Source organism: Peromyscus maniculatus, chromosome 21 (assembly GCF_049852395.1).
Source record: "Peromyscus maniculatus bairdii isolate BWxNUB_F1_BW_parent chromosome 21, HU_Pman_BW_mat_3.1, whole genome shotgun sequence".
Taxonomy (NCBI): domain Eukaryota; kingdom Metazoa; phylum Chordata; class Mammalia; order Rodentia; family Cricetidae; genus Peromyscus; species Peromyscus maniculatus.
Genome location: NC_134872.1, coordinates 27,785,008 through 27,811,478, shown reverse-complemented (window position 1 = coordinate 27,811,478; position 26,471 = coordinate 27,785,008). Strand labels below are relative to the sequence as shown.

Genomic DNA, 26,471 nt, shown 5'->3' with positions numbered 1-26,471 from the left:
CGGGTTTCATATCAATATTTGGAAGGGAATGTTGTCCCTGAATTCTTCCATGGAGGAATCTTGTGGGATTGCAAGTCCCATCACCAGGGGTCCAAGCCAAAGCCACATAGCCAAGCCCAGAAGCGCACAGCCCCGCTGCCTCCAGCTCTGGCAGTGGGTGAGCTGACATTCAGCCTGGCTTGGGCTCTGGCATTGTCCGGCACACCAGAGCCAGCTCCTCCGTGTGTATAGCAGTCTCTTGCAAGCCTCTGGCTGGCAGGCAGTCCCAGTCACCATCGCTGGGCCATACAGGGTTTTGCCTCCAGGGATATGACATTCTAGGTATGGAAGCAAAGCTTTGGGGTTAGTGATGTTTCATGTGAATTCCTTCCCCCTCAGCCCCGTGATAGGCCATCACCCATTTTCAGACTGGCATACAGATTGAGAGAGGAGGTGTAGCTGGAGGCAGTCAGACCTCAAAGTCAAGTCCCTAGAAGGCAAGGGCCTGGCCACATCCATGGGAGGCCACACCTACCCTGTGAACAGCCAGAGCCATGTGAGTGCCAAAATTCCACAGGAGACTCCAGGCCTGACTCATCAGAGGTCCTAGAAACAGGCACAGCCAGACCACATCCTACTAGGCCTAACTTCCCAGTATCTTCTCACTGACAAGATAAGAAATAGAGAACCAGAGGAGTGTGGCTCTGTGCCCAAGGTCACAGAGTTAAGGACCAAAATCTTGGCTTCTGACTTCCAGGTTAAGGCCCCTGTTGTCTGGATCCTTGAGCAAAGGAAAGAGGGAAAGCCAGAAAGTTGCTGGGCCCCTTCCCAAGAGAGAGTGGCAGAGCTGTCCCTGAGCTCCCTGGAGCCAGGATCGATCCCACAGCACTAGACAGCCATCTCCGCTGTGGCTGCCAAGGGCAGCCTTCACGGGGCTCCAATGCTTGGAAGTGGCTCCCAGGAGCCGATCGATGCTGGCATTTGCAGGAGACAAAGCCAGGGCAGCAGCCAAAGGTAACAGGAACCGGGCCCGTTGGACGGGTCCTGCTGGACCTCCAGCCTAGGACTTCTCACAGTCGGCACTGGCCAAGTTGCACCCACTCTGCCCACTCTTGTCTTCCTTGCACAGTGGGCCTCTGGGCGTGCCAAATGAACATGGCCCTGCAGAGTGACAAGCGTCAGGACGCAGCCAGCCCTGTTCCCTCGGGAGGTCCCATTGCCTTTTCCAGCCAGCAGCAGCAGCAGCAGTCAGTAGCTGGTCACCCCTCAGCTTCTGCCATCAACTGTGTCTATGCATACCCTCCACCATAGAGGACCGCCCACCACGGGTGAGGTAACATGAGCAGGTTCAGAAGCCAACCATGGAAACAGTATGTGAAAGCAAGGGAGGTACCTTCCTCCCACTGTCCCACCTCCTATCATCACCCTGGGGAACACACCAGACAGTCACTCAGTCCCGGTCATCCAGGGCCCTGATTTCTTCACCCATCTGCCTGACACCCCTCTGTGGCCACAGCATTCAGGGCTGGCACAGAGACAACCGTCCAGGTAGACACAAGGAGAAACAACAAGAATAGAAAGGAACAGAAGTCCTAAGGGTGAGCCACACCATAGGCCACTTGCGTATTCGCTGCCACGTGTGTCCAATCTGCAGTGCCCGGTCCCCACATGGCTGCACGCAACCAAGGACAGTCGTGGATGTGGCTCAACCCAAAAGCGTAAAACTTCCTTAAAGCATGGACAGATTCTTTTTGCCTTCCTTGTTTGTCTTTGGTTTTGTTTGTATGACTCAACCACGTGGTTCTGAAGCATGAACTTTATAGACGACGAGGTCACTTCGCAATGTCAAAAGCTTGGACATGCTGGGACTACACACACGTTCTAGAGTCTACAGTGTTTTGCTCATACCAGCCTATGCTGGCTAGTTTTACATCAAATTGACACAAGCTAACGTCATCTAAGAGCAGGGAACCTCAATTAAGAAAATGCCTTCATTCCAGATCAGGCTGTAGGAAAGCCTGTAGGGCATTTTCTTAATTAGTGACTGATCGGGGAGGGCCCAGCCCACTGTGAGTGGTGCCATCCCTGGGCTGGTGGTTCTGGGTTCTATAAGAAAGCAGGCTGAGCAAGCCATGGGGAGCAAGCCAGTAAGCAGTACCCCTCCATGGCCTCTGCATCAGCTCCTGCCACCACATCCCTGCCCTGTGTGAGTTTCTGTCCTGACTTCTTTCAGTGATGGATTATGGATGCGAAAGTGTAAGCCAAATAAACCCTTTCATCCACAAGTTGCTTTGGTCATGGTGTTTCAACACAGCATTAGTGACCCAGACTAAGACACGGCCCATATAAGAACTGCATGAGGGACATGTCACAGGGACAAACCCTCAAAACAATACAAACGTGTGACAAATCCAAAGACCACAAACTTCTCCACCAAGCCCTGAGGAAAGCAAGTAATTCAGTGGGACCCTCGAGGGACTCATAGATAATAGCCCCTGCACTGTGAAAGGAGGCCATCGGCATGGTTACAGATGAGTACCCACAGTCCAACCTCATTTTCTGACAAGCTTCAGGGTTCCTGGAGAGCTGGGACCTTGGAGCTGTAAGCACAGATCTCAAGCTACTGTTGTTAGAGCCACACCAGGAAGCCAGACACAACAGCCCTGTGATGAGGTAACTGGATCGGGGTCCAGGAAGGGCACTGGATACTCAGAGTCACCTACGTCTAATGGCAAAACCCAGCAAGCTCCTTTTAGGAAATTATGTCATCACAGAAAAATTAGAGAGGGCCAGAAAACAAAGACACCTGCTGCCATCTTCAAGTACCCACAAAGGCTTGGAACTGAACAAAAATGAACAGGATAAAACTAGTCGCAAATGGGAAAGCAGTCATGGGGGCAGTGGTCTACCATGTTGTTTAGAATACCCCTCAGATTGAATGGGCCAGCATGAGGGGGCGTGAGGGTCCTGTCCCCCCTGGCATCCAAACAAGAGGCAGGCAGATGAACACCATAGGGAGATTCCAATGCAGGCTGGAGGCGGTCTCCACCTCTAAGATCCCTTCCACTTACTATAGGTCCATCACCGCATGCTGCCCACATTCCCGCCAGTCCGGGTCCCAACTCACCCACAGGTGTGTCCTCGCTGATCAGCAGGTACGTATCAAAGAAGTGATTGGTGAAGAACGGTAGTCGGTTCACCTGGCCTGCAAGTCAGAGGACAAGGGCATCAGCCTGGTGACACCCCCACCAGCTTTATGTATCCTACAAGGTGACACAGAATGGCCTCCAGTGGCACTGAATGTGTGCCACATCAACTTCCCAAGGCAGTCAGCCAGGCAACAGGTGGCTGGTGAGCACTGGCCCCAGCATGAAATGCAAACAAGACTTTTAAGGCTTTGACCCCCGCCCCCCAAAATGTGTGGGTACCAGCTTAGCTAACCTTTTATATTGATGACACACTGAACCATTATTTGGGACATCTTAGATAAAGTAGAAGATATTATTAAAATGAATTTCCCCATTTCTTCTTACTTTTTGAATATGGCTCCAGCAAATCTCAAGCTCACACCCTCAGGCTATGGTGGATCCCCACCATGGACTCTGGAAGGTCAAGGGCATGACTGCTCATGGTCACCCTGGCACCCATAGCGGGGCCTGGTGCTTAAAAAGCCTCCAGAGCATATTGGTTGCGGGAAGAATAGCAATAATGACAGTGGTGGCGGTCACTACCTCTGGAACTGCTTCTCTGTGTCATCCACTCAAATCCCCTCAATCCAGTAACTAATGAGGCTTGCAGGAGTAGCCCAGGCTATATGGCACCTAGACATCAAAGCTTGTCCTGTTAACCATAGGGCACTCTGACAGCATCATGTATGGTGGCGGCTGGGAAGAGCCAGGTGACATGTGCTCGGACTGGGGGACTTCACCACAAAGCCCTTAGCAAGCCTCCCCCATGGCTGGCTTCTCCAGTTCTCCATTCCCTTTTGGGGGCTTCCATCGGTAGAGGAGACATTTACCCCTCAGTTACTGAAAACGAGGGGGACCAGGTCAGTTTCCGTGGGGCTTCTACAGGGAACTTCGGGGACCCTGGAAGGGGCAGGGACAGCTCTCACTCTCTTTTCTACTGACCTGGGCTCCCTTAAACTCATGCCAAGCTCCCACAGGGTGAGAAGCTGGAGTCAGGGAGGGAACTGGGGGCATGAAGGAGCATGGTATCTCTTCTTCCTCCTGCTTAGACAGTCAGACTATGCTTGTTTCTGGTCCTCAGAAACCCTACCCTCACATTTCCTGGCCAGCACTGCTGGTTTTTCCTCCTCACTTGCTAAATTTCATGCTTCACCTCATTTTCATGTCTCTTCTTCCAGGAAGCTCCCCCTGATCCACCTCAGATGTGCATATGTACCTGCACACGTGTCCACCCTCACGGCAGCAGTCTCGGGAAGAGCTGATAAAATGGCACCCCACCTTCTTTGAAACCTCTTTGTCCCCCATCTAGGCACAAGGCTTCCTGTGCCTCAGTTTACTTGTGTGCAAAATGGTAATAACAACAGGACTTACTACACAGCTAACCTGGGGATTTGATGAGATTACATACATAAGGCGCCCAGCGCCATGCCTGACATACAGCAAGCACTTAATAAGCGGTAGCTATTATTAATCCTGGCATGAATAAAAGGGCTGTTCAGACCTGCTGCAGACCTTGGGTATTTGACATAAGGAAGCAGAGGACCTTGGGCACCCCAAGAATGCAATAGAGGGGTAGGATTGCAGGTAGAAAATTAGTGGGGGGGAGGTGCTAGAAAACCTTGCCTGCAGCAGCTTGGTTGATTTCTGACTTTTCTTTCATAGGACATCCTGGCACCCAGGGATGCCATGTCTGAGGTTCCTCATAGCCAGCCCCCAGGCACCAGGCTGAAGGAGGCTTAGAGAAGGCTTGCTTGGGCCTCTGTCCAGTCAGAGAACAGAGGGGCCTATGGGGAAAAGGGTGGGGGAAGGGACAGGAGGCTACAGTGGAGAAATGACAGACTGAGGGGGTGTAACATTATTGAGGGCCTATCCCACCTCTGCCTCCCAGGGGTGGAGAACCAGTTCATTCTGGGGAGCCAGGTCCCCAAGAGGGGAGGACCACATGAGTGGCAAGGGATACGGGAAGTCACATGTTCTTCAGCCAGCCCCCTCCCCAGGGTCGGCACCAGCCAGCCACCACACTAAAGGAGCGACTCCAGCCACTTAGCAAGCGCAGACGCGGTCAGCAAAGCTAGCCAGTACCTAGGCAGACCGCCCCTGCTTTGCCACAGAATTTGCTGGGTGGCCTCGGGCCACTTGGTATGCGTCTCTGTTTTCTGCACCCTATTTTGTTCCCATAAGAGAAGGACAAGGGCTGCTAGTAGCAACAGGGTGAGCATCAAGCGAGCATTCATGCGGCACCTGACGCACCAGTCAGAGGGCTTGATGTTCATATTGATTCATGGGATCGACCTGTGTTGCTCCTGAAGTACAGACAATGCAAGTGTAGTCCAGGGAGGTTCAGAAGCCTGCCCAAGGGAACCCAGGGGCTGAGAGTGTATGTAGTGTGTGCATGCAGAACACCTGAACAATCATCGGGAGCTCAGGGGAGACAGCCATCTCCCTGAGCAAGCTGGGACAAACCCGCTATACAGTTACGCGTGTGGCTTTTAATGGACAGACAGCTGGGGCAGCAAAGTGGGAAAGGACAGGAGTGGCTAAGCTCACAGAGTCCCGTGAGAGGCAGAGACAAGTGTCCCGACGTTCGCCATCTAGTCCAAAGGCCTCCTGCATGGGGCAGATCAGGGGTGGTCATCAGATTAAAAAAAAAAAAAAATCTCAGGTTGGATGACCTTGGGCCCAGCCTCTCCTCTGAACAAGGCTCCGAGACTGTGTCCACTCTGTCTCTGAGAGTCTGAGGCTGGGCTGTAGTCCCAAGCTGTTTGGATGGGGGTGAGCTCCTCATGGGCTGGGGGCATTCCAGTAGGGAACGGGGACAAGGAGAGGAGGAGACTGCCTTCCTGGCAGGATGCTAGCGAAACTCCAACAGGTGCTAGTATGAGGCAGCGATGTGCTCCAGAGCCCCGCGGCTCCCTGGAGTGAGGCAGCAGAGAGAGACCCCGTGGGAATGTGCTTGCCTGTGTCGCCAGGCACGTGGTACCCATAGCTGGTCTCTGAGGATATTCCGGCCCTGGGGGACCCTGTGCATGGCATGCCTGTGGTCCGGGCCTTCCTTCAGTGCAGTCTCCCTGTTCCTGACGATCTCCTGCCCAGAGGCAAGGACAAGGTGCCCAGGTCTTATGGTGGGCACCAGTGGCACTAAGAGGGGGAGATTCCTAAAAGAAGGACAGTTCTGGGCCATCACATACCTGTGCTCAGGCCGCCCACAGGCATTCGGACGGCTCACACCCTACCCCTCCCTGTCCAGGATGCTTCCTCCCCTCCACCTCTCTAAAATGACTATCAGTCCTCAAAAGCCAAATAAACAGCTTTCTCTTTCTAGTCAGGTGGTATGCACCTGCCTCCCAATGACTCTTTGTCCTCCGAGGGACTTCTCTAGAGCCAGGGATGTCCCTATGATCACAGCCTACACGGCGCCCTGTGTATCAACCCTGCATATTCTTCTCCTCCTGGACTGAGCCCCTTGCCTGTGAGTTGATGCCTTCGTTCCCTAGGGGTGGCATCCTAGGTACACAGCATCACACGGGAGGTGCTCAAAACAGAGCTGTGAAACTGACCCGAACTGCGACCACTCTCCACAGCCCCGGAAAAGCACGGTTCAGGGTCACAGATCACGGAACCTAAAAATTTCTCAAGACTCCTCCATGGCCTGCCTCGTGGGACCCAGGCTCTAGGGACAGGCAGTATTTTCAGCCCTGCCTATGCAAACTGCAGGAGGCAACCGAGGCCTAGAGAGGGACGTGTGCCTTCAGTCACATGGCAAAATACGGTCTCTGAGGTCCTAGGGCGTAAAGTCAGGCTGCTGGCCTGAGCAACCTCCAGCCGGGCCTCCCAAGCGCTGGCTGGTATTGGCAGAGAGAAGCAGGACTTACCCCAGGATCCAGACACCAGCATGAGAAGCCAGAGCGCGGTACAGGAAGCGACAGTGGGGCCCCTCATGGCTCCTAGGAATACAAACAAGGAGAAGAGAGTGTGAGATGTAAAATCTGGGAACCCCAGCATCCCATTTCTGGGGCCCAGTAGAGCAAAGCCTGGGAAGGGGAAGAGGGAACGGATCCCATGAGGAGAGAGTCTGGGCCACCCACTCTCAGCCTTGTCCAGGTCTGGGTGTATTGCAGCGGTCTGAGAATACTTGGGCTTTACTAGGACTGATGTGACAGGCAAAGCTGGGTGCGGATGCAGAGGGCATGCTGGGGACACATTCAAGGTTCAGTGTATGAAAGGACAGATGGCTGCGTCTGTCCTCTGAACCCAGATCCTGCAGAGCACCATAGCACAGTCAGCGTGGGAATGGGGTCAAGGGTGGTGTTAACCAGGAAGATGGGGCCTGGCAAGTTCATCCAAGCACCCAGCCTCCGGCATCCTTGGTCCAGTTTCTCACATCCACCGTATGATCTCCTAACCCAGGAGGATGAGAGGAAAACTCAGGTCATGGTGTCTGTGGTGGTTTGAATGAAAATGGCCCCCATAGTACCATAGGCAGTGGCACTATTAGGAGGTGTGGCCTTGTTGGAGGAAGTGTGTCACTGGGGGTGGGCTTTGAGGTCTCAGAAGCTCAAGCCAGGCCCAATGTCACTCTCTCTTCCTGCTGTCTGCCCATCTGGATGTAGAACTCTCAACTACCTCTCCAGTACCATGCCTGCCCACATGCCACCATGCTTCCCACCATTATAATGTAATGTAAAACTATAAGCCGGCCCTAATTACATGTTTTCCTTTATAAGAGTTGCTGTGGTCCTGGTGTCTCTTCCCAGCAATAGAAGGTTGACTAAGACAGTGTCCAAAGAGGCACACAGAGAGTACCACAGCAAACTTCTGGGGGCCTGGAGCTGAGCTTTGGAAGGAAGTGGATTCAGTAAGGGATGCCCTATTCCTGAAGGAGGCTGGTGGTGGGCCACTCCTTCCTACCCATCACAGCAGGGTCATGGGCCCTCCACATCAGGGGCTCAGGATAAGACTTCCCTATGACCTACATCCATCTTGCCACAAAGTGAGTCTGGGAGTATGGGACGTGGCTGGCATTTGCCACCCTTCTGAAAGTACCCACTGGGTGTCCTGTTTAAAGCCCCCATGCCACCCCTGGCTCATGAGACAGCCATCAGTCACACACTACCTTATTCAGGAAGTCCCACCATATGCGTAATCAGCACTGGGACACGGTAGACGGTTCACCGCCATCAGTGACTGACTAGGAGAAGGGAAGGTGGCTGGCCCTTGACAGGACTTTGTGGAGAGACTTCCACATCTCTGACAATATTGGCGGCCAATTCACCAATTCAGCCCTGGAAGGGACGGTTTCTCTCTGCCCTCTCTGTCCATGTCCTGGGCAGACATTGAGGTGACTCCCACAGATATCACAACCAACGACGCACAAAACAGTCCACGGAGCAGTTTTTGTTTTAACTCTTGTGTGCACTTAAAATGTCCTAATTACAGAAGTAAATGGCCACCGGGCTGCATTTCACAAAGATATGGCCTCTTCTCCATCCCTCGGCATTTCCACCCCTGGGAGTTTCCACATGTTCCCACCTCAGGGGCTCATGAGCTGAAAAGCTCCCAGGATGAGCAGGGACCGGAAAGGAGAAAGCTTCTGGATTGGCAGGAGGGAGTCCAGCTGTGTGAAAGCAGAAGCTGCTGATGGTCCAGCTGAGAGAGGGACTGGAAGGGTCCCGCCAGAGCTTCTGAATTAGGAAAAAGTCTAGAAATTGGACTTTTATGTGAATCGGACACTTAAATATTGGTAGATAATTCAATTCCCAAGAAACACTTTGTACGCCAAACATGATCCATCCAACAAGCAGAGTGGACACTGGCCTGGCCGGCCTCCCACCAAGCCTCTCTCTGAATCCGCTAGTGAGGGGCTGGGATGTGGCCCAGAGGTAGAGTGCCTGCCAAGAATCCACCACTGAGGGGCTGGGGTGTAACTCAGAGGTAGAGCGCTTGGCTAGAATCTGCTAGTGAGGGGTTGGGGTGTGACTCAGAGGTAGAGTGCTTGGCTAGAATCCACCAGTGAGGGGCTGGAGTGTGACTCAGAGGTAGACTGTCTGCCTAGAATCTACCAGTGAGGCTTTGAGGGCTCAGTGGTACAGCCCTTACCTAGAATCTTCTAGCAAGGGGCTAGGGGTGCGGCTCAACAGTAAAGAGCCTGCCTAGAGTACCTCACTGAGGAGCTGGATGTGGCTCCATGGTAAAGCATGTACCTAGCATATGAAAGGACCTGGGATTCATCTCTAGCCACCACCACCACCACCACCACCACCACCACCCCGAAAAAGGACTGTAATTAAATTTTAAAAGTCTTATGTTTTTCTCCTGTCATGATATTCACAGATGACCCTCCAGGCCTATGTGACTTAGAACTGCCTCCTTTCCTATAGGAGCTAAAAATAGCCCAGCAGGGCTTTCCTACAATAGAGAGAACTGTCCCCTCCGACATGCATCTGGATTCTTACCCCTACTGCCAAGGCGACTGTGGGTTTTCCTCTCTGTGTGACTGTGTCAAGAGTCCACTCTTCGGGGCTATTCAGTGACCAGGGCATTGCCGGGTCAATTAAACACAAACCCCAAGTGTATATGTCGGCCTTCATTAAATGTCACCAGATTACCTTCTGGGACTGACGGCAGCAATCCACAGTCCCTCCTGCAGTATGCAGTAGGGCCCAGGTGCCCAGCTGCAAGTGATCCCTCTTTTTAAATGGCTGCCAATCGGACACGTGAAAAACGGCATGCCGTCCTCACTTTCATTTGCATTTCCCTAACTACTGGTGAGGTTGTGCACGATGCCTTTTTCTAAACATTGGAACCACTTTCCATCTGTTATCTCAAATTATCCTACCAGGTCCCGAAAGGAAGCCAGCCAGCATCGTGTACAATATCCCTGATTTACAATTGGAGAAACCAAGGCACAGAGCAATCGAGTGACGATCTGACACCTCGTGGTGAGTGACTGTCTTCAGGGAGAAAAAGAATCTGCAGCCCTCTGCCTTACCAAGCCAGATGTTAGGAGAATTAAACATCTGTTAGGAACATCACCCAGAAATAGCTGGGGAATTCACGCCACGCTGCTGGGAGCCGCGGGAAGTTTGTGGTGCACGCAAGGAGGAAGGAAGGGGAAAAAAGGAACACTCATTAGAAGATTCCACCAGCTAGGGCCCTTCACGGGCGTTCCCTTTACTCAGTCTTCCCGAATATCTCAACAAGAAGTTATTCTTACCTCCATTTTACAGATGATAAAGCTGTGATCGGGAAAAGTCACCCTGGGGTGGTGAGTCGGGCTGGTATGTCATCCCACTGTACTCTGTGACTCCCTTTTCTTACATGTATTGTTTCTTTTTGGGGGGAGGGGGGCTGATTGTACACCTAGGTGTGCTCACACGTGCCTGTGCCTGTGGAGGCCAGAATTCATCAACTGGTGTCCTTTACGATCGCTCCCCATTTTCTTGTTTGAGACAGGGTCTCTCGCTGAACCCGGAGCCCCCTGTTGGGCTAGACTGGCTATCAGGATCTACCTGTCTTTCCCCATGGCACCTCCAGAACTGGGGTTGCAGGTGCATGCTACCACAAGCAGCTACTACATGGATACTAGAGATGTGAAGGCAGGTTCTCACACTTTACCCTCTAGTCCCAGCCCTGTTGTGTTCTGTTCTTTTGAGGAAATCTTGCTCTACAGCCAAGGATGACCTTGAACCCACAAGCCTACCTCTACCTACGGAGGGCTGAGTTTACAGGGACGCATTACAACCCCAAACTGGTTTCCTTACATATGAGAATGGTGGCCCCTCCCTGCAGGAGCACCCATGTTCAGCAAGGAGGCACGTCTGCCCAGTAGGAGCACCCGACAGAGTTCACAGGCCTGGATGAGGCATGCCCCATCCCACAGGGCCAGCTCAAGGCCACTGAAGCATTCTGGGTTCCAACTCCCCCCCCCCCCCCCCCGTAAATGCCTGTCCTTCTCCTTCTCAGACCATCAAACTGGCTCAGTGCCCCAGCTGTCAGTCAAGGGAGACCAAACACAACCTATGCTCTGAAGGGTTCTAGTCTCAGTCTCGCCATTCCTATCCCATGAGACCATGGTCCAGACCCTAACCTCATAGCTTCACCAGAGGGTGAAGGCAAGCAGCCAAGCCGGAACTGGTCCATACTGGTCCTTGGTTGTCCCCGAAGCCCCGGACTTCATTCTTCTTTGGTCCCAGCCCTTTGGCAATCTATCTTTCACACATGAGATGGCCCAAGAACATCGAGGCCACGGGCAGTGTGCCTGGCTCACAGATGGCCATTTTGATGGACACTGCCTTTGCCTGCTGCAGGGAATGGCAGGGACTCCCCTGGGATAGCCTGACCTTGCAGTGCTCTGGACAATGGCAGCTCCCCAGCCTTCTGGCCCTCCCTCCTTTTCACACAGCCTGGCCCGGTGGCTTCCTCGACCACAGGCCACAAGTTCCCACCCTGGAGATGTGGTCAGTGTACCCCCTCACCTCTCCAGACCAGAAGACAGATACATCCTTCATGCTGAGCTTCCAGCCTAGGCCTGCAAGTTACCAGAAACATATACATGCAGGGTCACAGCCAGTTACCCCCAAATCGTTCATGTACCTGCCTTAACAGTCCTTCACATACATGGGAAAGCTTTCAGAAACTTTTCAAATCTCTCCACGGCCAAGGAGACACAGAGCCAGGCCCTAAAACATTCCGGCCACCAATCCTTATGCCAACCTTGCACTGAGCCCTATGGATGAACAGGGGCCAGAGCATGGCTGTAGACATATGCCAGGACAAATAAGAGCCACCAACACAGAGGATCCCAAGGTACCCAAGAAAGCTATACAGGTGCCCAAGAGCCATGATACTAATGTTTAGTGTCTGTGTGTGTGTGTGTGTGTGTGTGTGTGTGTGTGTGTGTGTGTGTGTGTGTTATGTTCTACACACTGGGGCTCAGAGGAAACTTGAGTAAGGTAACACAGCTTGTGCGTGGTTGGGTCTGGGGTTGAACCCCACTCTGAAGGCCAGCATAGTCACTCCCGGTCTCAGCCCTTAGATGTCCTGGGTTCAGGTGTGCCCTGGGTGATGTGGTGGAGGGTAGTAGGCAAGATTCTGCATCCACTGGACAGGCCAGTGAATTAGATTTAGATTTTAACATCTCAAAGGCTAGGCCAGCAGGGGGACCAGGAAGAGGAGCTGAGCTAGGGTTGACAGAGGGGACGCTGTGCATGTCCGTCCTGGAGTGACCTTCTGCACACTAGGCATTGGGCCAGACTCCAGGATACAGGAAAGAAAAAGGTCCAGACCCTGCTTGGGGGAAGTTGATGCTCCCTGAGAGGGATCAGCACAATCAGAGTTGTGCAGGGAGGCGGAGAGAAGAAAGAACACTGTGAGGGTCACTGGGGTGAGAATTCTCTGAGGGTCAGTGAGACACGATGTATGAGGAAGCAGAAGAACGTGCCCTGTGGACATCTGAGGGGAAAGAAAGGGTTCAAACAACAGCCTATGTGAAGGTCCTGGGGCAAGAAGGCTAGCGTGGTTGAGGAACAGGAAGGGCTAGCATGACGGATTAGAGTCCGTCATGGCGGAAGATGAAGGAGATAAGGGCAGGGTGGTAACAGAGCCTCCATGGACACCTTGAGCACTGCCGGCTGAGTGGCCTGGGTTCTGAAACAGCCCCTCAGCGGCTGAGTGGAAGATACATGTAGTGTAGGCGCAGGGGTGGGATGGAAGCTGACCAGGGTGGAGGACACTAGTGATGCTGGCCAGAGCTAAGGCGGGTGTGCAGCGGGGGACGGGCGTGACATCTGGCACATGATGGGCCTTATCCCAGCCAAAGCAGAGGGGGCTTCCTTTTGGAGATGGCACACCTCCACTAGAAAGATGTAACCAAGGCAGCTCTGGCCGAAGCATGGGAAAGGTAGAGGCCCAAGGCGAAAGAGGCTGCAGTACCACCGAGGGGCAAGGACCAGCACCCAGAAGGGGCCTGCTGAGTTGGGCCCAGCTGTTGATAACCAGCTGACTGGGGCCCCCAAAGCCAGGATAGAGATGTGAGCAGGAGTCTCCGACGTGGTGACATGGTCCATGGATTCAGCCCTCCACGGACTCCTGAGATGGCAGCATTACCGGAGAGTGGTAAAAGGAGCGGGGGAGGGGCTGACTGGAGGAAGAAGGTCACAGGGGCGGGAGGGGGTGGGGCTCCCCTGAGGCTGTATCTCCACCTGGACTTTTCCCACTAAGAAGTGAAGAACAGAAGGTCCCCTCTGCCAGGGGCATGGGGCGAAGTCGCCGTGGGCCGGATCCTCTGGCACCCTGAGCCAAAATCAGTCCTTCCTCTTTTAAGTTGTCTCAGGCTAGTGCTTGTTGTGGTGATGAAAAAAATAATAATAATCAAAAAACCCTGTAAACTTATAAACTACTCAGGGAGTCATAGCTGTCCACACCTCTCCACCTATGGCAAGCCCAGCCACATTGCCTTCCTGCTTCCAAGTGAGATGACAAGGAGGACAAGCCACGCCCCAACAGTGGGACATTGTCTCATCAGCCCTCAGAGACAAAATGCAGGTCGGCAGCATGGCCCCAGCTGAGGACTAACAGAGAAAAAGCACGTGTCCAAGCGTTGTTCACATACCACATGCATGCATCCGCACACACCAACAGACACACTTCCGCGCACACACATGTATCCACACATACACACAGGGGCTGGGCTCTGTCGCTTCCAAGGAGAGTGCCCACCATATGTTTATTGTCCAGGTGGGGTCCCCAGCCTGACCCTGGAGGCTTCCTACTCCACTGTCCAGGCAGGAGGAAGGCACATTCCTTGCCAATCTGAAGGGATCTTCCCACACACCTACAGACCCCTCACAACGCCAGAGGAAGTCCCCTGCAGCCTGGCTTCCCAGACCAGCTGCTCCTCGCTAAGATGACAGGTGGCCACGCCCCCATCTTTTAGGAAACAGACCCCATTCCCAGGCAGGATGCCCACCACAAGCAGCTCCCAATGTTCCCCTAAGCCTGAGCAGGAGTGAAGGACCACTTTCTGGGAAGAGGCGATGTCCCCTCACCCCAGCAAGCAAGAGGAAAGGCTAGCAGAGCAGGGGGAGGAGAAGGGCAGAGGGGGGCATCTGAGCAACATTTTGCTTTCTTGGGAGGGAGAGATTTTCACAGCAGGGTGCCACGATTTAGTTGGAACTGTTATGAATTCCCATAAAATCAGAGGCACTCAACTTTGAATGGCAACACGCTGTTGAAATCAAACACAATGCCGGGGTTAGCCACGTCTCCACACACCAAGAGGCTTGTGGATGCACGGTGCCTGCCGATGACATTGTTAGACCACTCATGGACAAGCCACTGCTTGCCACCAATGGCCGCACCTCAAAGCCCACAGTGTCTAGGCCACTGGGACAGAAAGGAAGGGCGTAGTCACCCTAGGGCATTCTGACCTTGCATCCTTCCCAAAACTCTCATCAAGGGACACTGGAGAGGTTGGGGAACCAGCAGGGGTGGAGGGCCATTACCTGAGACCCCAGGCAAAGGGGCAACAGTGGTCTAGCCTCATCCAAGGGAAGCTTTGTGTCCTCCACCTACCCTTCTTCAAAAATCACCAGACAAAACATACATTGTATTCTTCTTGTAAGGGATCTACAGGCATGGTGAGTAACTGTGAGAAAATGGACAGAGCAGGAAGCCAGTGGCCCTGCTAGGCAAGTCATGCCCCTCCTTTTCCAGGGCTCCCTGAAGTACGGCCTGAGAAGGACATGGCATACACACTGCCTCCCTCTCGATAGATAGATAGATAGATAGATAGATAGATAGATAGATAGATAGATAGATAGATAGATAGATAGATAAAGAGGAGGCTTATGATCTCAGAGGGTAAAAACACTTGACAACCCAAGTTCAATCCCCAGATCTCATGGTGGAAGCAGAGAACCCACTCCCAAGGGTTGTCCTTTGAACTGCACATGTATGTGTGCCATAACACACATATAACAACAACATTTTTAAAACACATGAGGGCTAAGGAGATGATTTAGTCAGTAAAGCACTCCCCACGCCATCATCAAGACCTGGATTCAACCCCCCAGAACCACATTTCTTTTCAAAGAGCCAGGCATGGTGGCACACACTTGTAATCTCAGTACTGGCAGGGCAGACACACCAGAGTCCCTGAGGCTCACTGTACAGCTAGCCTAATTGTGAACTCTGGGCCAGTGAGAGATCCTGTCTCAAACAAAACAAAACAAAACAAAACAAAGTGGACAAGATCTGAGGAATGATACCTGAAGTTGATTTCTGGTATTACGTGTTACATACATGTATACATGCGCACTTGATAAAAGTAAATAAACTCATAGTGTCCACATTCTACTCCTGGATGGATGGATGGATTTAGAGACAGAGTCTTTGTTTTGTTTTGTTTTTTGAGACAGGGTTTCTCTGTGTAGCTTTGCTCCTTTCCTAGAACTCACTCTATAGGCCAGGCTGGCCTTGAACTCACAGAGATCTGCCTGCCTCTGCCTCCCGAGTGCTGGGATTAAAGACGTGCGCTGCTACCACCACCCAGCAAGAGACGGAGTCTTGCTTTAATGTTCAGGCTGGCTTTGAACTCCTGGACTCTACTGGTCCTCTCACCTCAGCCTTCCCAATAGCTGAGATCACAGGTGCAAGTTACCCTGGAGGGTGGCTACAGTATGCTTTTCAGCAGTTGCGGGGTAGCTCAGTGTAAGAGGGGTGTCCTAGTTAAGGCTACTATTGCCGTGTGACACACCACGACCAAAGCACCTTGGGGAGGAGAGGGTTTATTTCAGCTTACACTTCCAGGTAATGGTCTATCCTTGAGGGAAGTCAGGACAGGAACTCAAACAGAACAGGAACCTGGAGGCAGGAGCTGATGCAGAGGCCGTGAAGAGTGCTGCTCACTGGCTTGCTTCCCATTGGCTTGCTCAGCCCACTCTCTTATAGAATCCAAGACCACCAGCCCTGGGGACGGCACCGCCCACCATGGGCTGGGCCCGCCCCCATGAATCACTAATTAAGAAAATGCTTTACAGCTGGATTTCGTGGAGGGATTTTTCTCAGTTGAGATTTCCATCTTTCGGATACCTCCAGCTTGTGTCAAGTTGACATCAAACTAGCCAGCGCAGAGGGCAATGTGACTGACCCAGTGTTCTGGTGACAGCCCCATAGATTGCTTTTAACATTTCATTTTGACAAAGAAAGCCGTGGTAGATCCTCACTCCCAAATCCACACACAAACACGTTTAGGTGGTGGGACTTAGGAACTGCATCATCAGGCAGTTGCTATCAGAGACACTCGAAGGCGGCAGTTCTCAGCCTTCCTAGTGTTGCGGTCCTTCAATACAGGTCCTCATGTTGTAGTGTCCCCCAACCATAAAGTTATTTGTTGCTACTTCATAACTATAATTTTGCTACTATTGTGGATCCTGATGTAAATATCCGCTAGGCAGGATGTCTGGTATGCAACCCCTGTGAAAGGGTCGTTTGACTCCCCCCAAGGGTGTTGAGACCCATAGGTTGAGAACTGCTCTAAGGACCGTACCCCACGCTACACTCTCCTAGTCAAGATACCATGAGGTTTTGCTCTTTCAGCCTATTCTAGAAAGACACCTGAGGTTCATCATCATTAAGGTCCAAGGGCAAGAACAGAGTCAAGTTCAGCTTCCTCCTCTCCCCCGCTTCAGCCAAGGTTAGCAGGGCTACATCAAGGCCGGCCACACCTGGCACCTGGCTGACACCTCCCGTGTCTGTCACCTGTGTCCTTGGCTAGGCTTCCCCTCTCCTTGGGACACCACTGACCTCACCTTGTGTGGCCAGCCCTGATCTCCAGGCACAGCCCTGGTACCACCTGGTACCATCCTGGATCCTCCTGGAAGGGGGTTCTCAGCATCCCTCCCTCGCCCTTCCCACATTATTACAGGCATCTATCCCAGCATGGGGATCGGTGAATAACCCAGAGCCATGGTGCCAGCAGACTCTCAGTGCCCTGCAAGCAGAGTCTACCTCCTGCAATGAGCCATCTGCCCATGGGGGCTCCCATTTGAAGACACAGCAATCTCATTTCTTTTCTGAGGATCCTGGCTTTGCCTTTCTCACCTGAGAAAATCTGTCTCCAACCAAGCAGTCAGTAAGTGAATAGCTTCCACACACCCAGTCAGAACCACATTGCTCCTTCCCTTGGATCAGCACATTCCTGCTGTCGACTCACCAGGCCCAGTTCTCCCCTTAGCCATCCCTGTGACTGGTCAGACTCTTGGTCTCAAACTTGGATGGATATCTGTACACCCGTCTTCAAAACAGCATCATCTCAATGGCCAAAAGTTGGGCCCATTGAATACCCACTGCTCATAACCGAACAGAGAAGGGAATTGCCGCACAGGCGTACAGTGAGAGAATCTTCACCTTAAAGGCAGGGAAATCGGGGCCAACCAGGTGGCTCAGCAGCAAAAGGGCCTTACCACACAAGCCTGGCAACCCGAGTTCCGCCCCCAGAGCCACATAAAGGTAGAAGGAAGGAATAAACTCCACAAAGTTGTCCTCAACCCTCCACACACATGTGCTGTGGTACACTCGCAAAAGATACATGTATCATGCACCCATACATGCGTGATCCACACATACACACAATAATTTTCTTTTAGTCTAAAGGGTAGGAAAATCTGGCTCACACTGACTCAGGGGGAAATTCAAAACATTATGTGTATTTCATGGCAAGAAAAATGTAACACAAAAGTAGGGCACACGTATAACACGAGCACTTCTCATGCTGCTACTTTTTTTAAAAGTACCCCCAGGAGACAGCAGGGTACATAGATGGCATGCCCATTTCACAGATGCATAGACTGAGCCCTGCTGAGGTGAATTTGAGCCTGAGGATCAGCCAATGCGGGCAGAGAACACTAGGAGTTTTGTGAAGATAGTCAGACTTTAAAAACAACCTTTGACTCATTAAGAAAAAAGGGATCCTAATTATCCTAGCTATCCAAAGGACGGAGTGTGTTCCTGAGTAGATGGTGAGCTTCCTGTCCCTAGAGATATACAAGTTATGGTTAAAGGTCCATGAGGGGGTCACATCAGCAACACGCAGCTCCTCACACATGCCTCACTGTGTTCTTCCTCCTGTCTCTCTACATTTATCACTTTCTCCCTGCCACCCCAAAACCACTTTCTAACCTTTGCTAAGGACGATATCTTTTTTTTTTAAATACTCAATTTAAAAAAAAAAATTTCACATGTGTATGAGCAATACACAAATCATAATTCTTAAAAATAACAAATTGCAGGCCAGAGTAATCATAAGTAAATTGATATTGATAAATAAGCTTTTCTCCAGAGCAGTAGGTGGTTTATTTTAATCTAATGAGTTTTGTATTTTCTCAGCTTTCAGATGCCATGATGAAGGGCTGTCTGCAATAGAATTACGATGCTCTCCAAAATATTGTAATTTAATGCCTCATTTTGTCAAGACTTTCTGGAAAATGAGATTTGTTCCCAGTGAGGAATTTTACTTGGCTTTTTCCCACGTGCCCCCACCCGCCTCCCCAGGCATAAGGGTGCTCCTTGGGCTGAGCTGGGGGTGGGGTGGAGGTAGGGGGAGATGAAGGTGAAAAGGCAGCAGGACAAGGGATCGGGCATGGAGGGACACCATAGAGCCTTGCCGGATGGAGAGACCTGCTGTGTAGCTGTGTTGTGTCCGCTGCCCACTCTGTGCTCACCACTGCCCCTGTGAGGAGGGAGGTGGGCAGGCCTCCTTTTTCTCATTAGGTGCTCAAAGGGCTCTTGTCTGGGGATCAGCAGGAGTGGATAGGGACCTACAGAGAGAAGGAAAGATGGCCGCAGGTGAGGAGGCCACAGAAGGAGACAGAGCCGTCTGTGGAGAGCCTTGGAGATCATCTCTTGGAATGTCTCCTAGGACAGGGGCCTCAACAACACCCCGGGCTAGCCTGGTATTCTTTGAGTACATTACTAATGCCCTGAGGAAACTTCTGGAAGGAGACAGTACCAAGAACTACAGGAAACCAAAGATCAAGAGGCGGAGGTAAGCAGCCAAACCCACAAGGAACACAGCCTATTTACCACCGGGTGTGTGAGCCTGAGTGGACCACTGGATTGTCCAGTGCCTCAGTTTCCCTTGCCTCTAGGCTGAGGGTGGTTGGGGACTGAATGAGGAAGTGTATGTCTTGTCCTGCACACAGCCTTACGTGAGCAAGCTCACACTGAACACTAGAAGTAGTTCCCTTGTCACCAACATCACAACCATTGTCATCATCGTCTACGTCGTCCTTGTCACATCATCACTCTTGTCACCATTATTGCCACATGTCATTGTCACTATCGTTGTCAACATCACTGTCATCGTTCGCCATCATCACTGTTGCCAGCATATCGTCATCACCATCATCATTGTGGTCATCGTTGCAGTCATCATCACTGTGGTCGCCATCATCCATCATCTCTATCACCGTGACCATCATCATCATCATCATCATCATCATCATCATCACCATCATCATCACTACAGTCATTAGTTGTCATAGTCAAACCTCATTGTCATCATTATCATCAACATCAATATCATCATCATTAATATTATCATTTGTGTGTGCACGCGTGCGCACCCACGCGTATGTATAACATTCCTGCACACACGTGCTAGTGGAGAGGACTTGAGAAGCCAGAGTTTGAAGTCTCTCTAGATTCTACTCGGGGACTTTTGAGTTTTACGTGGGCCCCACTCACTATTCAAACAGTAAATTGAAGGGTTGAGGAGATGGCTCAGTTGGTGAAGTGCCCTCCCACACCAGGATCAGGATCCAAGTTCAAATCCCAGGGTCCATGATAAAAGCTGGATGTATGGCAGATCCCAGAGCTCACTGGCCAGCTAGCCTAACCAAACACAGGGAGAGACCCTGCCCCAAAATACAAGGTGGAGAGGGGCTGAGAGATGTCTTAGTGGGCAGGAGAACTTCTTATGTAGCATGAGGACCTGAGTTTGGATCCATCCCAGCACCCATGTGACAAGAAGGCATAGTCTCGATACACCTGTAACCCCTGCACTAGGTGGGATTGCTGGCACAGGCTGTCTGGTAGCCTACCTGTAAAACAGAAGTTCCAGGTTCAGAGAGAGACACTGCCTCAAAGGAATAAGGAGAAGGTGATAGATGTGAACACTAATGATCTCCCAAGACCTCCAGGAGTGCTATGCATATGCAGCACACCCATGCATTTGCACATATCACACACACACACACACACACACACACACACACACACACACACACCACATACATACACAGAAAAAGATAAAAAAATAGACAGTAATTGAGGGAGATATCCAACATTGATGTCTAGTCTCCACATGCATGTGCACGCATCCACATAAGAGGAGCATGTGGCACACACAGTGGATAAGTAAACTTGAACAATAAAGTATGCCATTTGATGTCGCAAAAGAGACCCCCTCCCCAAATGACAAATCTCCTCCCCTAATGGGTCCCACTCTGCCTCCTAGGTGCTTCTGTCCCCTTTTGGACGTCTGGTCTCTACAGTCATAACATTAACTCCCACCTCTTGGAGTAAGCCATTCATTCATTCACTCAACAAACTCTCTCTGAGTCCCAGTCACAAGCTGGGCTGAGGCTCAGCAAATGTCAGGACGACCTACCTATTCCTTCAGCCCTGTTGGTGGGAGTGACTTTCACCCTCGGTGGCACACCAGATACTTCAGGCACAACCATGCTGGTTGGTCCTTTCATAGTGGTCTCTTCTAAGTTCTCTGTCCCTTAAAGAGCTATCCATACGTCTGAACTAAGAAAGTCCAAGGTCTCCACATTGGATTTCAAAGTAGGTGAGATGAAACTCGATGACGCCAAGCTCACTGTGCAGAAGTGATGCAAACTGTCACTCACACTGAATGGTAAAGTCCATCCACAGACGGTGGCTGGCTGGAGTGCAGAGAGATAAAGAGATGTGTGAGAGGAAATTAGAGCGGTCTAAGGTGCAGGATCTGGAGGTGGGTCATGGGATCATGGTGACAGTGGTGGGGAGGACTGTGGTGGTGGGGAGGACGGTGGGGAGGGAGGATGGTGGTGGGGAGGATGGTGGTGGGGAGGACGGTGGTGGTGGGGAGGACGGTGGTGGGGAGGACGGTGGTGGGGAGGATGGTGGTGGTGGGGAGGATGGTGGTGGGGAGGATGGCGGTGGCCAGGATAGTGGTGGTGGGGAGGATGATAATGATGATGATGTGATGGTGGTGGTGATGGAGATGGTGATGATGGCGGTGGCAAAGATGACGGTAGGTATGGTGGGGACAATAGCCGTGGTGGCAACTGTCCTTTCTTGGGTACATACTCAGCATGGCCAGCATTCTTTTACTGTTAGTTCTCACAATTACACAATAAGGAAGATGTGAGGCTAGTCCAGCAGTAAACAGGCTGGGATGCAAACCCCAGCGAGGTCCTGCTTCTGGCCACGGTTCAATACTTGGGGCAGACTGATGATCTTCATGAGAACAGAAAACAGAGATTTCTGAACGATCTCGAGAGTCTAGTGTGCTATAGGGGCAGTGAGATGTTAGGGAGGAAGGTACAGATGCAGGGAAGCGGCGGAGGCTCCAGGAAAGCCTGTCCCAAGAGCCTCTTCTCCACTCGGGGCCTTGCAAAGACTGGGAATGGAGGAGCTGGCACAGTCGTGGCCACCTCCTGATCCTGCGGGATTAACCTGAGCTTGGGCCTAACAAGGCAACCACAGGTAATGATCCAGGGCCCTGGGGGACAGGAGGCGACAAAAGAAAGGACTCAACCCCCATGTCAGCTTTCCCTTTGAGACGTCTACCACTTCCTAAGCCACCGGCAGGAGAAGCTGGAGAAGAAGCAGAAAGCAGCTGGGTGGCAGAGTGGTGTTCCAGTTGACTCACCCTACTGAGGAGATGGAAACTGTGGAGTATGGGGACGCCAAGGAAGCTAAAGCTAAGACTCCAGGCTCCCCATTAGATGACTCTGGAATGTTGCGTGTAGGGTGTAGATCCAACCCTGAAAACCTGGACCAAGCCTTGAGTCAGACAGGCCTTGGCGAGAGGCGAAGATGGCTGGCAACCCTACGGTCTGCCAGGTGATGCTGTGAGTCCTCTCTGAAAGGATACACAGCCCCCTGATCCTCCATACTGTCCCATGACAGAATGACTTCACAGTCACAGTTATCAGCCCCATTACATTCAGGCCAAAGGAAAACAGGAGATAAGAAGCTACAGAAACTAGAGTTAAAAATATCAGCTTAAAAATTATTATGACAGTATATCTGCAAAAAAAAAAAAAGTGACCAAAAAGATAGACAGTCTTAACAAAGAATTAAAAACTACATGATAAATTCCAAAAATAAGAGCCAGGCGTAGTGGTGCACGTCTTGAATCCCAGCGCTCAAGAGGCAGAGGCAGGTGGATCTTGGGGAGTTCAAGGCCAGCCTCACATACATAGAGAGCTCCATGGTTATATAATGAGACTGTGTGTGTGTGTGTGTGTGTTTGTGTGTGTGTGTGTGTGTGTGTGTGTGTGTGTGTGTGTGTCAAAAAAAAGCAAATCCAAAAATGAATAATATAATAATTTAAAATCAAGTTATCATGGTATGAACAGCCAATCAACAGGAAAAAGGGAGGGCTTCTGAAAATGGAAACTTTATTCCAAAGAAAACATGAGGGGCTGGCAAAATGGCTCAGAGGTCAAGACTGCTTACTGCTGTATCAGGAGACCTGAGTTCAGGTTCCAGTACCTACATCAGGTGGCTTATAAAAGCCTGTGACACACACACACACACACACACACACACCACTAAATCTAATAAATCTTGTAAATGAAAAAGTGGAGAAGGAAACATGAAGTGTGGGTGAGACTTTACCTCAAAAACCAAAACAATGAAACAAGAAACACAATAAAGAGTAAAGAACATCAGACTGAATAAAAATAACGTTTTCTGTAATGTAAAATATATTCACAACTGAAGTCTATGCCACTGCTGGGTACACACCTGCTGGATGGAGCTCGATTCCCATCTTAGATTCCCACACCTGCACACCCATGTTTCTCCACCATTCACAACAGCAAGAAAAGAAAGCCAGCCCAGCTGCCCATCAACACACAGAGGGATTACACAAGATGTAATACATGCACATGTACACATGAAATTTTATTAGTCATAAAGAAAACAAGATCACGGCATTTCCAGGAAAACAGACTGAATTAGAAACGATCACATGAAGTGAAGTAACCCAGCCTCAGGAAGATAAACACTGTGTGTTCTCTCTCATGTGTGGATCCTGGGTTTTAATGCTTCTGTGTGTATGCATGTGTGGGAGTGTGTACAGGGGAAGGGGGCTCATGGGAGGGGAGAGTAACAACGTGTGAGGCAAGAAGGCAGAAGAGGCTTCCAGTGCAGGGGAAAGAGAAGAAAAAGCAATAAAAACAAAGTATCCATGAAAATGACCCCGGAAACCTGAGACTTTGTATGGTAATTTTTAAAATAACAAATAAAAATAAATTAATAAAAATAATTAAGAGCTTGGTGTAGTAGCCAGGCAGTGGTGGCACCTGCCTTTAATCCCAGCACTCAGGAGGCAGAGGCAGGTAGATCTCTGAGTTTGAGGCCAGCCCAGTCTATAGAGAGAGTTCCAGGACAGCCATGGCAACACAGAGAAACCCTGTCTCAAAACACAAAACAAAGCAAACAAACAACAACAACAAAGAGCTAGGTGTGGTGGTGCACACATTTAATCCCAGCACTCTGGAGGCAGAGGCAGGTGAATCTCTGTGAGTTTGAGGCCAGCCTGGTCTACAAAGTGAGTTCTAGGACAGCAGGACTACATAGAGAAACCCTGTCTCAGAAAGAAAGAAAGAAAGAAAGAAAGAAAGAAAGAAAGAAAGAAAGAAAGAAAGAAAGAAAGAAAGAAAGAAAGGAGGGAGGGAGGGAGGGAGGGAGGGAGGGAGGGAGGGAGGGAGGGAGGGAGGGAGGGAGGGAGGGAGGGAGGGAGGGAGAGAAGGAAGGAAGGAAGGAAGGAAGGAAGGAAGGAAGGAAGGAAAGAAAAGAAAGAAAGAAAGAAAGAAAGAAAGAAAGAAAGAAAGAAAGAAAGAAAGAAAGAAAGAAAGAAAGAAAGAAAGAAAAGAAAGGGAGAAAGGGAGAAAGAAAGAAGAGAGAAAGAGAGAGGGAAGGAAGGAAGGAAGGAAGGAAGGAAGGAAGGAAGGAAGGAAGGAAGGAAGGAAGGAAGGAAGGAAACCCCCAAAGAAAGCAAAGAAGAAAATGTGTAATGAATAAACTAGTGAAGGGAAAACTGAAAATAAAAAACAACCAAAGAATTTTTTAAAACTGGAAGGAAAATAATGGTGTAATAAAAATGGGAAGATGGAGCCAGTGATATGGCTCAGCAGGCAAAGGTGCTTGCTAAGGAGCCTGACCCCCTGACTTTGATTTCTGGAATATACACGGTGGAAGGAGAGAACTGACCCTTGCAAATTGTCCTCTGACCTCTACACGTGAGTCACGGCATTCAAGTGCCCACACATATATAAAAAGAAACATTAAAAAAAAAAGAAAGTAAAAACAAAGAGGAAGGTAAACCAAGAAGACAGAAAGCAACTCTTAAGATAGTTGAGAACACCTGGTAAGTGTGTGTGTGTGTGTTGTGTGTGTGTGTGTGTGTGTGTGTGTGTTTTCGTCCGTTTGTTCTGCAAATATCTTAAATATAAATGGAACAAATATTCAAAAGACAAAGACAGACTGGATTTCAAAACAACTACATTCTATTTACAGAATATCTACCTTAAATATAATGACCCGGTGGGCTGGAGAGATGTCTCCAGCACTTCAGAGTCTTGGGTTTGAGTCCCAGTACCCCACATAGAGGCTCACAACCATATCGGTAAGAAGTTCCAGGAGATCCAACCTCCTTCTCTGGCCTCTGCAGGCACCAGGCATGCATACACACAGTGCATAGACATATTCCCACAAAACACCCACACACATAAAATAAATAAATAATAAAAATATGACACATAAACAAGGAACAAGAACTGATTTCCCCGGACCCACCAGGGAAGGAAAGAAGCTGTCCTCTGACCTCCACAGCCACACAGTGACATGCACGCACAGACAGACAGACAGACACACACACACACACACACACACACACACACACACACACACATGCTGAATAAATGAAGTGAAATGGGAGGACCATGAGGCATCTTTGTTGTCAACAGACTTGGAAAGTAATAAATGATAAAGTCCTCACAAGATACAATTAACTAAAACGGACGCACAAGACACTAAAGTACAAATAGTGCTATGAAACCAGGAATTGCAAACTACAGCTTATAGTCTTCCCAGCAGGAAGGAAGCTGCACCCCCCCCATGCTGTTCCCCCCCTGCCCCCCCCCCCCGGAGCCACTCAACTGGTAAGGAGGACACAGCACACAAACCTTCCCAGAGTCCCTAGGAAAACAGGAAGAGGCTGGAACAGTTCCTGGCAGATCATAAATCGGGAACCTGATACTGTGAGCTGATACAGAAAATTGAAGCACAAGAAAGGAAAGTCCAGGGGCACATCTGGAAATAAAATCAAACCCAACGTGGCAAATTGCATAGTCATGCAGAACACGGTCAACCCAAACTGTTGGAGCTAGTCAGTGGTAGAGAGAGATTGTGAAAAGAAAAGTGTGTGTGTGTGTGTGTGTGTGTGTGTGTGTGTGTGTGTGTGCACGTACATGTGGTTGTATATGCATGGTGTGTTTGTGGGTCTCTGTGTCTGTGTCTGTGTATGTGCGTGTGTGTCTGTGTGTTTGTGTCTCTGTGTATGTACACATATGAGTGTGTGTATGTATGTATGTCTGCATTTATTCCAGGAATGAAAGATAGGCTAACTTCTGAAAATCCAACATTATAATTCTCCACACTGTCAGAAGGAAGAAGAAATTTTATAGTAATGTGTCAATGGACACAATAATTCACTGGAAAGAATTCTATACAACCCAGGCATGGCGGCACATGTCTTTAATCCCAGCACTTGGGAGGCAGAGGAGGATGATTAATAACTATAAAGCTATCCCACGTTCATGGCCAAGAGCTCAGTGCTGTCAGGATACTGCCAATACCACCTAAAACAATCCACAGATTGAATGCAGTGCCTCTAAAATCCCAATGGGGACTGAGCATGGTACTCCATGCCTGTAATCCCCATGCGCAGGAAACTGAGGCAGGAGGATCATAAGATCCACCTTGGCTACATAGTGAAACCTTGTTGTAAAGACAAATCCCAGT

At 50.4% G+C, this 26,471-nt stretch overlaps 1 protein-coding gene across 1 annotated transcript in view; it reads right to left on the bottom strand.

Annotated features, from left to right (window-relative positions):
• The window catches only part of Cdh23 (cadherin related 23), a 386,250-nt gene that overhangs the window by 344,181 nt on the left and 15,598 nt on the right, over positions 1–26,471 (bottom strand). Inside the window, exons 2-3 of the mRNA XM_076557194.1 lie at positions 7,040–7,111; positions 3,107–3,184 (exon numbers count right to left, since the gene is read on the bottom strand). Of these exons, the coding sequence (XP_076413309.1) occupies positions 3,107–3,184; positions 7,040–7,106 (145 nt within the window). The 5' untranslated portion in view covers positions 7,107–7,111. The remainder of the gene's footprint in view (positions 1–3,106; positions 3,185–7,039; positions 7,112–26,471) is intronic.